The following is a 12445-nucleotide window of genomic DNA, read 5'->3' on the forward strand; positions in this document are numbered from 1 at the left end:
AAAAAGTATTAGCAGTAATGTCATGTCATGTAGATTTTGATTCATACTATTCTCTTCTGTTCTGTGAGGTCTTGTTATGTCATATAATGTTGCATAACGTCACATAATATATATATCATATATGGCATAACAACATCCATCATACATTAGCCATGCTAAAGGCTCTGTGAGGCCTAAATAGTGATACATGCTGAAAACATCAGCATGTTAGTATTGTCATTCAATGCATGGTAGCACATATTAGCATGTATAATGTTTTGCATGTTCACCATCTTGGTTTACTGTGTGTTAACATGTGTTAATTAGCACTAAACACAGATGAGGCTGATGGGACTGTCATTAGTTTTGCAGGTATTTGATCATAAAACCAAAGTATTGGACACATCCAATTTTTTACCTAATGTTGGCACTAGATGAAGAGCTAAGGACCTATAACCAATGTTATTGCAATTCATCCTGAATGTTTGTACCAAATTTCATGGCAATCCATGCAATAATTGATGAGAAGTTTAAGTCTGTACTTTGTATATGATGTATCATGACTGATCATGTGCTGTGATTGTTGTGCGATTGTTTCCTATTGTGTTGCACCATATCATATCACTGTTATGTTATATGAGATTATATAATCAAGTTCTGTTGCATTGTGTCATTTTATGCCCTGTTGTCATGTTGTTGGCATAGCTGGCATGACATGCCATTCTTACTGTAGTCCTTGCTGTCATGTCATTTGTCATTAGGCTGTGCAGTGTCATGATGTTGTGGGAAGTCATGTCACAACATCTTCCAATGTCTGTAGGTTTTTTAATTGAACTGACTCAAAGTCTGCCTCATGTTAATATCAGCTGCAGTAAACTGTTAATGAAGCGCCCGTGAGCACCTAATTACTTCCCATTAGGGAGAGGTGTCATGGCTGATGTCTTAGTCTGGAACAAAAAACAGATTCCCACCGTGATGGACCGACAGCTTTCTCCCTGTCGCGGTTAATTAAATTCCATCATGCTGAAGTGTTAGAGAGAGAGAGAGATAAAAAAGAAGAGGATGAGGTGTTGCTCGTCAGAGAACATTGTTACTTCACTGTGTCACTGGTTTCTCTTTCCAAACAGCCCAGCTCTAAGACCACATATCTCTGGGGAGCTGGTAGATATTTCCTGAGATAGTTTTTAAAAAAGAGGTTTATTTTCTCACTGTTGACCTCACCCAGTGTATAGATAGAGAGAAGTGTGATGTCATGCTCTCAGTCTAAATATGGCCATGTCAGATGTCCCAGACCAGCCTGTTTCCTCAGATTTGAATACAATTGAGGCTGTTCTAAAAACAAAACTGATGACAGATGATACAACTATTTGTCTCGTGCTTCTCTCCTGAGTACAATCCTTACAGGAAAAGTCCCAGTCACATCATTACATCATCTTACATAGCATATCATCAGCCTTTACCATGTGAGAGCTTTCTAAGGGAATGTTAGGATTTGCCTTTCTACTTTTCTCTCAACATTCCTTTTCTACTTCCACTTCAGCTAGTGACTTCCTGTTTTGCAATGACCAGCATACAACAAGACTGGACCTGTCTGAGCATTTTAAGAGTGTTTTTTATGTGCCAGTGGAGAAAGTGACAACAATAGTGATAGCAAAGTGAGAGTTTTTCAATTTGAGAGAAAGCAAATCATGCCCCTTACTCAAAACTCAATCATCTTGTTCCTGCATCACATATTCTAGTCTATTTTCACATCCTGTATGTGTGGAAATTGGTCTCTGCGCATCTTCTATGATGAATTTCTTGAATTTGCGTGACTGCTGAATACTGGGGCAAAATGGCAGCTGTGAAAAGAACCTTCTCTGTCGGAGGGATGATACCATCAAAACCAAAGAGAAATTGGTACCAAAACATCATGGTTTGCTATCAGAGTTCTGAAATATCTGAATGTAAAACCTCTTGCCTTTCTATCTCAAAATGAAACCTGAATTTGACAGTACTTTTGCCTTATAAATCAGGATTCATGATGTTTATATGAACATGACCCCTTTCACATTACATATTATCAGATGATCCATTGCTAATATAAAAATATTGTTTAGAGCAGCTTTAACTTTAACTTAATGTAACGTGATGCTATTCTCTTTGGTAGATCTTTTCATGAGGAATATTACAGACCTTTAAATGCATACGTTTCTAGCATGGGTGGGAACTAAGCCCCCAACCCAGGCAGAGTTAGTGCCTTTGGAGCAAGCCTCCATCACAGCTTGTGTTAGGTCACGCCAGGCAATTTTATTTGTCTACAAACTAGAAGCAACAAGTCCAATGCTTAACTTTACCAGTCGACTCAAATAAACAGGCTGTGTTAGCAGGCACTGTGAGTCAACCGCTGACTCCTGATGTTGTTTTCATTCTGCAGCCTGTGTTTGGTCTACAGACTAATCATTCTTTCAAGGCTCTGATGATCATGTGCCATCAAGTCTGGCTACACCCTTCCTTGTTGACTTTCACCATGACATGAAAAATATTATCGGCAGGAAGTAGACTGAATTCATTGTAACATTTAGATTAAATTTGCATTGTACAATGTACCATCTAACCACCTTTGCTTCAACAGGTGTTGCCTTCGTTTGTCACCGTTTTTGTGCTGCTGATATATCAAATTACAATTGTGCTCTTTTTTATGTTTTCTAAGACTAAGGTTAAGGGTTATTTTTCAAACAAACTGACCTCAATGATATAGTCATTGCCATCTTTTCCGTGGACAGCCTTCACTGCACAGATGTCAAGGCCACCAAACATCTCAGCACAGGAGTCCACCCACAGCCGGTATCTGGAACACAATGACACCAATAACTGATAAACCAATAATTAAGGACCCCAAAATCTTTGGAGATATTATTCTTAAATGTGAGATTCAGAAAAAAAGCAGACATACTCTTATATGGAGGTAGTGAATTACTAAATTGGTCTGCATTTAGCTCACCTGTCAGTCATGGCAATCTGTTCCAACATGGCAGAGCCTGTGTTAGCCTTCCAATTGCCAGAGATGGATGTTCTCCTAAAATCAATGGAAAAGTTCAGGAAATGAATCAATACGCCTCCAGTTAGAAAGCTTGAACGCTCCACCAAGAGTTAGTCACTCGCAACTTTTTCTTGTGCTGCTGAATAGAGAATCTCACGGGAGATGCTATCGTCAGTTCATCAGTGATGATAATTGCCATCCACACCTACATTATGTTTGTGTCAGAGCCATCTAAAGACATGCTTTCATGATGAGGCCAGGGGAAAACAAGATGAGATAAGCTTGGCTACTCTGTTCCTCTGCTTTTGGTCAAGTAATTGTTTAGATACAGAGACTTGAAAGCTAAGAGGGTGTTGACTCATATTCATTGTGACTGTACGCTCTGCTAAATTTACAGAACAAGGTCTCTTGCTTCCAAATGGGTGTGAGGGTTTGAGGAGAGAATGGGACCATGACTATCTGCGAGTGAAAGCACTGTTTCGTCATTGCTAAAATCTGTTTGAAATCCCAAAACTTCTAATCTGCTTTACTGCATTGTAAAGCACTTTGTGAAAAACAACGTTATTAAAAAAGCTTTAAAATTGTATTTGAATTTAGGGACTAACACAACTTGAAATCACCAAGTTTGTGAACCAACACTAACTAATGAGTACTGGTCCTTAATGGTTGTAAACTGCATCCTTTTCAATGAAGGTCAAAGCTGGTGTTTTGTAAGTAGACGTTAATTAAGTGATAGGATAGAATTTGGTTTATAAATAAAGAAAGAAGGTTAGGACCATCTGAACACTGCTAAAAAACAGTTAACAAGATCAGATATTCTCCCTATGATTGGTATTAGTGAATTTCTTGGGGGTAGTAACAAATATTTGAAGTTGTTTTGCATGAAAAGTTCCTTTGTTTTGTTTTTTTTTTGGTTGTTTTTTTTTTGTGCTGTATCTCAGAGTTTCTCTAACACTGAAAAGGCGGTGGGTTATAGCTTCTGCCTTACAGATAATTCAGTTCAGTGCTGATTATATGACATAGTTTGTTATCTGCTGCCTATGCTGGCTTTATCTCTGTCAGTCTTTCTGGTTAAATGAAAGTCAAATTAAATAAAATTCTTCCTGGAAAACTTTGGTGCAGTTTCCACTGCAGGAACTTTTCCAGGAGTCCAGGCACCATTTCAGGAACTCAGGAACCTTACCTGTGTTTTGACCAGAGGAACTAGGGACTAAACTTAGTTCCTCACCCATAGCTCCAGGAACCAAAAAAACAACCCCTGGTCTGAAGGTAGCACTTCCTGGTAGTTCAGGAACTGTTGGGGCATGTGAAAATAATGCCTGAAATGTCAGCCTCCTATTTAAGAAGTTATCAGACTAATTTGAAGCAGGTGTGCTGACCCTGATGAAGGCCACAACCCAAAACGCATTGGTCTTATAATAAAGTTCTTTATACTATAAGTGTTTCTGGAGTTTTGAGACTTTGTTTTCCTCCTTCATGCACCTTGGACGTAGGTGAAGTTGTGCCAGAAATCCCTACTTTGCTTTTATCAGATTTATTATATACTTATATGCCCAATCGTGACAGTTCTTCAGACACAGTCGGGATGCAAACAGAAATAAGTTCTTGTTTAGTTCCATAGTTAGTTGTGTGGTTGAAAAAGTCTGTTAGTGAGTGGAATACTGTCTCATGAAGGTTTAAATGCTGTTTCAGAGTGTTTTCCACTCTGACAAGATTAAAACGGAATTTCTGACATGAAAATGTCTGCCTCAAAACAATAGCTTTATAGGCAGCTACACTACATTTGTACTAGTGCTGAACCCTACAAGCGGTTACTACTGTTTGACTTTGTAGGTCACTCCTGTCAAATGTAGGATGCTGGTAGTGTGAAACATCTTACATGTAAGCCTTGTAGTTGTTGCCGATCTTCTGGATACGGATATCATACTTGGACTGGACGTAGGGCTCGGTAGTGGCATAGGTCCCGGCCAAAGCCACCACGCTAGTGATGTCCTGGAAGTCCTGTTGGTTTTCAACTTTGATCTGTTGGAAAGACGCCACTCGTTAGAGAGCTGCTAATTACAAAGCCTGCCGTCAAAGCTGGCAGTGGTCGGTTAGAATCCCACAGGAATTTCACACTTGTGCACAGGCGGGATAATGAAGGGTCTCTGGATGGAAACATTTCCAGCAGTGGCTTTGAACTACGTCACCTCATTCCCATGAAGTGATTAGACTGCAGACTGTCAACACAGACTGAGGGGAAATTACGTAATGGCAACCCATCGAAACAAAACATGGCTGTTACATAAAATTCAGGTAAACTAACTTTAATTCTCTAACAATGAGGTTTGTCATTGTAAAATAGGAAAAAAAACACCTAGTTGTCATTCATTCAGTCTCCCATTTGAAGAAGTGCTCGGCAAGATCCAAATTTATTCTTCATTTTAATTCCACCTTTGATACGAAAGTTGACTCTGTCAATCAAACAACCTAATTCTGATGTTTTTTTCCTACAGTTTTCTGCAGATGATGTTTGAGTTTCAGTGGGTGGCACTCTCTTCTTTGTTTCGTCTTTGATGCACAGATTTTGCACAGATTTACGTATTCCACCAGGTCATGGGAAACAGGGCATTTTGGCAGTCAAACCTATCAAGCTTTAATGTATGGCAGACTGTGCTAACTGTCTAAGATGCAAAATGATTCAGTCCAGAGCTTCCACTCAATCATCACCATCCCTCGCACTGGTATCATTACAGTTACACAGAGGAACCAGTGGTAACTGTGGCGTGCCATCACATGAAAGAGAAACCAGAGCGAGAAAGAGAAACCAACAAAAGGAGGAAATATGATGAAAGTTCTGGTCATTGTATTGTATATATAATGTCAGGAAGCTGTGGTTCACCCTCTCCAGGGTTACAACTCTTCACTCTGTTTGCTCTACTGAAGATGAGTGTAGTTTGAAGTGGGCTTATAGTAATGGGTTTGAATGACTTCAACACACTCTAAAATGTTATGGGAAAGTGATTTCAGTCTGTTCAAACTGTTCACTTTGTTACTCTCATACTGTATCATTTTTGTGCCTCAAAGACAAATTAAAGTTTTGGTGGCATTTGAAGAATTAAAATAATATAAAACAAAATATTTGTATCGTCACATATGCCTTACATCTGCATGGTGTATTGAATAGCACAGAGCATAAATGGAAACAAGACACTTGCATCTACATGTGACAGTGTGAGGTCTCACAATAATGTTAAATGACCTGTTTTAAAGGTTTTAGGTTTAGTACACTTTCACACACAAACAAATCCTAAAACCCGCTGAAAAAGAAACACAAACTATCAGGGTGGAACAAAGAAATCCCAAGGAACTTTTAAAAATGAGGCAACCCTCCCAAAAATGAGCCACAACTAAACTGACAATGGGAAAACAAATAAAAAGAAAACTGAACAAGGATGAGAATGGTACCAAAACAATAAAATAGTTTTTATTGCTTAAAAGAAGGGTGGGCAGCTTTGATAGTACTGTAAATGTGGTCAAATAAACAATGTTGTCACTTTGATGGGTAATAACATGAATATGCTTGCTGGAACCCACATATAAAACAGTTCTAGAGAACTGTAACACCAAGTTAATCCATTAGTTTCTCAAATGAGCTCATAAGGCAGAGTAGCAAAGAGATAACTGATGAGCAAAAAATGTAAGAACTATTCTTCCCTGAGCTGCAGCCAAATAGTGCAGTGCTGGTGCAGTAAAGACATCGCTTCTATAGGATCTGTGTGGTGTAACAAGGATGTCTATGTTGGTCACTTGGGGAGCAGCTGTTGAGAACAACAAATTGTGTCTATAAACATTTGTACCGTTGCTTTTTCAACAAATATCAATTGATAATTTATTATCTGATTGATTTTTCATGCTGAAGACACTTTCAATTGCCACAGTTTACAGTATCTCAGTGTAGTTGAACTATGGATAACAAATATTGACATAGAGCCTCAGAAATCTGCATCTTCCTCTTTCATCTTGCAAGTGAAAAGTTTAATTTCTAAGGAATAAAATACACTCTTGCTCATTTCAGTGGGCCCACTCTCAGGTGAATTGCTGTTACTTGGTCTGGGAAGAACAGTAGCTTATGTGGCTAATGTTAGCAAACTTTAGATATTGCTGTGTATTTGATATTTCTGAGTAAGTTTTCTGATGTTATAACCCCTCTATACTTGCTACCACTACACTATGTGTTACCATGTCACAGATTGACATTTCAGAGGTGTTATTAGGAAAGTTTATTGAAATGTTCAACCCCTCATGACAAAAGTAACACATTAGTAGAACAAAAAGGAAGTAATTAAGTCACCAAACTAATTCAGTATATACAAAGAAATATCTACTTAAAGTTTGCTAACATTAGACACCATTAGCTAATGGTCATACCAGACAAAGTAAGGCTCATTGTACAGTGTAAGCAGTATCCTGAAGTGAGCAAGGATGTGTTTTAATGCAATGAATTCAACGTTAAGAGAAATAATGTTTTCTTTTAAAAATTACATATTGTTGCTTTAACTTTGTATTGTGTTTGAAATTTGTGTTATGATAATAAGGTCACTCTGGCCGGAAGGCTTCAGTAGTCTTGCGTCAATATAATGTTAGTTTGCAACAAAACAATCCATGTATATTATTTGTTTATTGTCTTTCATATGATTTTATAAATTACACAAAGTAAAGTATGTACTACAAAGTTATTATGAGCATTTCGGTAAATTCTTTCATATTGTGAGTGTTGCTAACAGTGAGCTAACAGATGGACTAAAGTATTGAGTCAGAGTACTGAACCCTGCCAGTTTACAGCAGGTGGGCAGAAGTTGAAAGAACAAAATCAAATGAATGAAGGGAAGTGACTCACAGTTCACATCTTGGCTCTAGAAGTAGAACCTGATAGCTAGTAGCAGGTCCAACACTGAGCTGTACACATGCTAATCCTTTCAGAGAATTATGCAATTCCTCTAAGTAGCTAAACAAACCATAATGGTGCAAACAGAAAGTGAAAAGGTATCCCAGAGAAGGTGAAACACTGGCATAGAGATAAAGAACTACACCTGGTGGAAAATCTCATGTCATACTGTCAGTGTCCAGATCAAACGACATGCAAGAGTCTGACTGGTCTAAAAACATGTAATGGGAAAATAGGGTAGTGAGCTAAATAACAATAATATTCATAATAATATCTTTATTTATACAGAACTTATCAAAACTAAGTTATAAAGTGCCTCACGCAGAATCACATAATAACACACAGCAATAAAATGATGAACGTGCCAAATGAACATTAAAAAGCCATCCTGACATTAAATAAATTAGTGAAACCCACAAAACAGAATAAAACAAGCATCAAGTAAAATCAGGGAAGGCTATGCAATAAAAGTACGTTTTGAGCTTAGATTTAAAGTAGCCACTGACTCAGCCTGCCTTATTTCCTCAGGCAGGGTGTAACAGAGCCTCTGGGCTCTTATTTCAAAAGCTCTGTTCTCCTTAGTCTTCAGCTGAGAGTCAGGAACAGATAGAGGGCCCCTGTCTGAGGATCTCAAAGTGCTAGCAAGGTCATACAGCGATAAAAGGTCTGAGATATAATGAGTCAGACCAGTGCCTTGAAAGTAGCACGTTAGCAGAGCAGCAACAGCGCCTTCAGTTCTCAGTCTGTGGTTACAAAGGAGGTGTCCAATCACAGTATTGAGTGTTGGTCACCTGTAATTTTTGATTGGTCCACAACAGTGAGGCCAGCCTTATAACAGCGAATGTCCCTGACTGACTGACTGACTGACTTAATATTGTTTCAAGTGACAAAGTAACCATTTAGATTCTCAATACGTGGTCAATTAATCCAAATAACACCTATTGTTTTTTCGGAGATGTGAGGAGCAGCTGATGACACATGACTCTGCTAGTAGTACATACGCTGCTTTCAATGATAAAAAGCATCTGTATTATGATTAGTATTGGTCATTCTGGACCTGTTATTACATTTTATCAGATCAGAACCTCGTTTTTGAATATGAACTTTGAACTACAAGAACAAATAATTTAAAATTTGCTGAGGACATCTTTACTTCTGGTCTCTTTGTTTAGTACAATCCAGCTCTGCATTTGATCAAAAAGCACCAAAACTAGCAAACCGCTAAAAACCTTTAATGTTTTTGTGGTGAGCACAGTGTTAAGCTGATAAAAGAAGTTAACCTATTTACTTTTTAGTGATACTATGTAAAATACTCACTGTAAATCTGAGTCTCTACAATTCAAAATTAATTTAAAATTCAATTACTGATAGACCACAGAAGCTTACTGTACATGCAGAATCAGTACCTGCGTACAGAGATGCTGTAACTGGGAGCTCTATTTTTGTTTTAGAAAAACTGGAAGTGACGCAGAGGAATTACAGTCATTGTGGTGAAGGTTGGCGTTGTGACCACACCGCCTGGTCTTCATAGACAGTTGAGAAGCTGTGAGTACAGAGTAGTCGTTCTCTGGCTGCAGCCCACTGGAGCACAGGAGGTGTTATCAGGTAATTCAAGTATTACTATTTTATATATATGTTACATTTCAACCTCCAGTTTTGGCACTTTCCCTCTCTGTAGTATACACAGCAATGGAGTATTATAAAAAAATAATACTATTGCATTTTGATATACGATATAATAATATAATGATATATGATAAATGTTGGTCTCACAGATGAAATCTAAGACTTGTAACTGTCACATTAGTTTGTCTGAATGTAAAGTGAAGCTTCATGTTTTTACTGGACAGAACAACAGTGCTGCCTCTGGGGCTCTATATGTACACATATCAACACATTTCAGTAAATATAAATGTATTAAAATGAACAGATCAGTCCATATTAAATTTTGTTTTATTTTATTAAGCTACATTACAGTTTGGATTTTTATTATAGCTACATTACAGACTGAATAACATAATTTACTGCATCTCTCTGTCAATCATGTTATTTTTGTGAGAAAAAATGTTTTACTGGAGCTTTGATTATTTTGTCAGTGTACAGTCAGGTAGGTGTGTTGAAGCTGAGCTGCTGCTGTTAAAATTGCAGAATGATTGTACTGCGTCCTCCTGTCCTTGGACTTACTTTGAACTTGCCAAGTCCGAACTTGGCGTACTTGGTATTGAGAAAAGCCCTGTGTCAAATTGGCTTCAGTCAAAGCCATGTTATTTTTTCCCACCCACATTCGGCAAAGATCTGCCCCTACTCTGCCTCTGATTGTCTCTGACCCTGATATTCTTACCCTAATCCAACCATCTCACTTTTCATGCCTAAACCTAACCAACAAGGACAACGAGTACTAGCCAATCAGAGGTAGAGAAGAGTGGGTCTTCGCAGAATACAGGTGGAAAAAAATGAGGCATCAAAGCCCGGCGCATTTCCAGGGGACTTCGTCACCACGTGTTGCCACTTCCCGTATCTGTCGTTTCAAATTAAAAACTCTGTAGCGTTTCATACCCAGTCTAGCCATACACTAGGTTTTGACCTAGTCTTGTTATCACTGTAGTTACGCATGTAAATTGGAAGAAAATTGATTTGAAGTGTAAAAATACAGTTCGGGATGCAATTACGCATGCAAAGCATGAGTGAAACTCATGCCGTTATGCAGCCTGTATAAACAGCTGTATTGATTCAAATAAAAGCGTATCTGTTCTGTCAGACACGTGTGAGATGGATGACAGTCAAGGCTGTCAAGCCTCAGCAATCTATACATTACTCTTTGACTTGGTCCAACATTGGGTTGCAACCCAAGCTTGGGTTTAAATCAGAATCTTTCCAGGACTATGCCAAGCTTTCTATTAACATAACTACAAACTTGCTTGCTTACGTATGATACATTCACTACCACAGCCTAAAGCTTGGCTTAGCTAAGGTTAATATAGACGATGCTGCGTGACCAAATCACAAGTAAAATACAGAGGTCTATACAGAGTTTGAACACAATTTCCTCCTGTCCTACTGCTTATAGTCCAGAATGAAAGTCTAATCTAATCTGATAAAAATGGCCTTCTTTAAGGATGATTTTGCAGGTTTGAGGTTCTTATTGGACTACGTGGCATCAGCCAAATGTGGAAACACTGTAGATTTCCCTCCCCAGAATGAATGCGGTTATGATTTATTATGAAAAAATGCTACATCTAGCACCTATAAATAAGCTTTATGTATTGATAAAGGTGATAACTTGGATGTTAATGTTGTATTAGCAGGCTGGAAATGCACATTTACAGCTCCACTTACTAAGGCATTTCAGGTTTCTGTCAAAAGCAAACAAAACATCAATGGCCTAAATCCCACATGTTCCTGTCTGTTCTCCGAGTTCTGTGAGGTCTGAGGGGTTGAATGAGGTCCTGCTCTACAAGGGCCTGCCAAATTCCCCCAGAGACTTATGGGAAACTCTATAGTGTGTCTGGCTCCTGAACAGGAAACCAAGCCCATCCAGACAGACGAGGGCAAAAGACATATACACTGTAGGAAGTGTCCCCTGTGAATCTAAATAACTGGCGGGAGAAAGGCACAGAGATACAGTACATGTTCAAGAAAAAGAATGTGAACTTTCTTACTGCTGTAGCACTCGTCTCATTCTGTATTCAACAGATGATAGACATCAGTCCACAGTTACTTCCATACAGAAGTGTACCAGACTGCTGTGTAAGAGAACAACAAACAACAAAACTTAAAGTATATCAAGATGAGACTGATGGACTGTGCTCAGACCTTATCAGTGGCGTGTGTGTCTGCTTGCTCTTCTTCTTAGAAAAGATCAGATATCCGTTCAGTGAAAGTAAACCCAGGAACACACTACACACTTCACAGCCTGATTATGACTGTGATTTGGCTGGGCTGCCCGCTGAAAGTTGACGAGTTGAATCATCCGTCGGGGACCCCTCAGTCAACTGAGATTCTTTAAGTCAAGCAGTCGAGTTTTTTTTTTTTTTTGGTCACTCAGTGTGGATTAAAATAACAGATAGAAGTTTACTAAAATGCACAATACAGTAGCCTAATAAGCCTATTCTGTTGAAGACGAGAAGTTATTATTTCAAAGCAGACAATGCAGTGAATTATTTTAAATTTGCAGGCCTGCTGTTTTTATTTTATCTAAAAGTAATTCCAATCTTACATCATTTGATTCATTAATTAAATATGTGCTTAAAAAGACAGGAGCTAAAGCCTGTTTCAGACAGAGGCTGAACTGAGGGGCTGCATGAAGAGCCAGTCAATAAGGAGATTTTTGAACTGTGACTCATGTAAAGCTACTGTAGTGGAGTCCCAGAATAAAAATATTGAGCTGGAAATTAGCATAATAGGTCCCCTTTAAACTGTTTCAATTGTTTATTCATTTACACATTGTTTTTAATGTTTAGAGTAAAATAAACAAATTAGGCTATAAGAGCTTGATTTAAACAGAAATTCATGTGTGC

At 38.3% G+C, this 12445-nt stretch overlaps 1 protein-coding gene across 8 annotated transcripts in view; it reads right to left on the minus strand.

The window, feature by feature from the left end:
• LOC121890991 (synapsin-3-like) overlaps nt 1-12445 on the minus strand; it is a 117492-nt gene that overhangs the window by 7995 nt on the left and 97052 nt on the right. For all 8 annotated transcript variants that reach the window (XM_042403681.1, XM_042403685.1, XM_042403686.1 and 5 more), the window contains 3 exons: nt 4881-5023; nt 2963-3037; nt 2707-2809 (listed from right to left, as the gene is read on the minus strand). In XM_042403681.1, coding sequence (XP_042259615.1) covers nt 2707-2809; nt 2963-3037; nt 4881-5023 — 321 coding nt within the window. The remainder of the gene's footprint in view (nt 1-2706; nt 2810-2962; nt 3038-4880; nt 5024-12445) is intronic.

The sequence above is a fragment of the Thunnus maccoyii genome, chromosome 23 (assembly GCF_910596095.1).
Source record: "Thunnus maccoyii chromosome 23, fThuMac1.1, whole genome shotgun sequence".
In the NCBI taxonomy this organism is placed as follows: Eukaryota; Metazoa; Chordata; class Actinopteri; order Scombriformes; family Scombridae; genus Thunnus; species Thunnus maccoyii.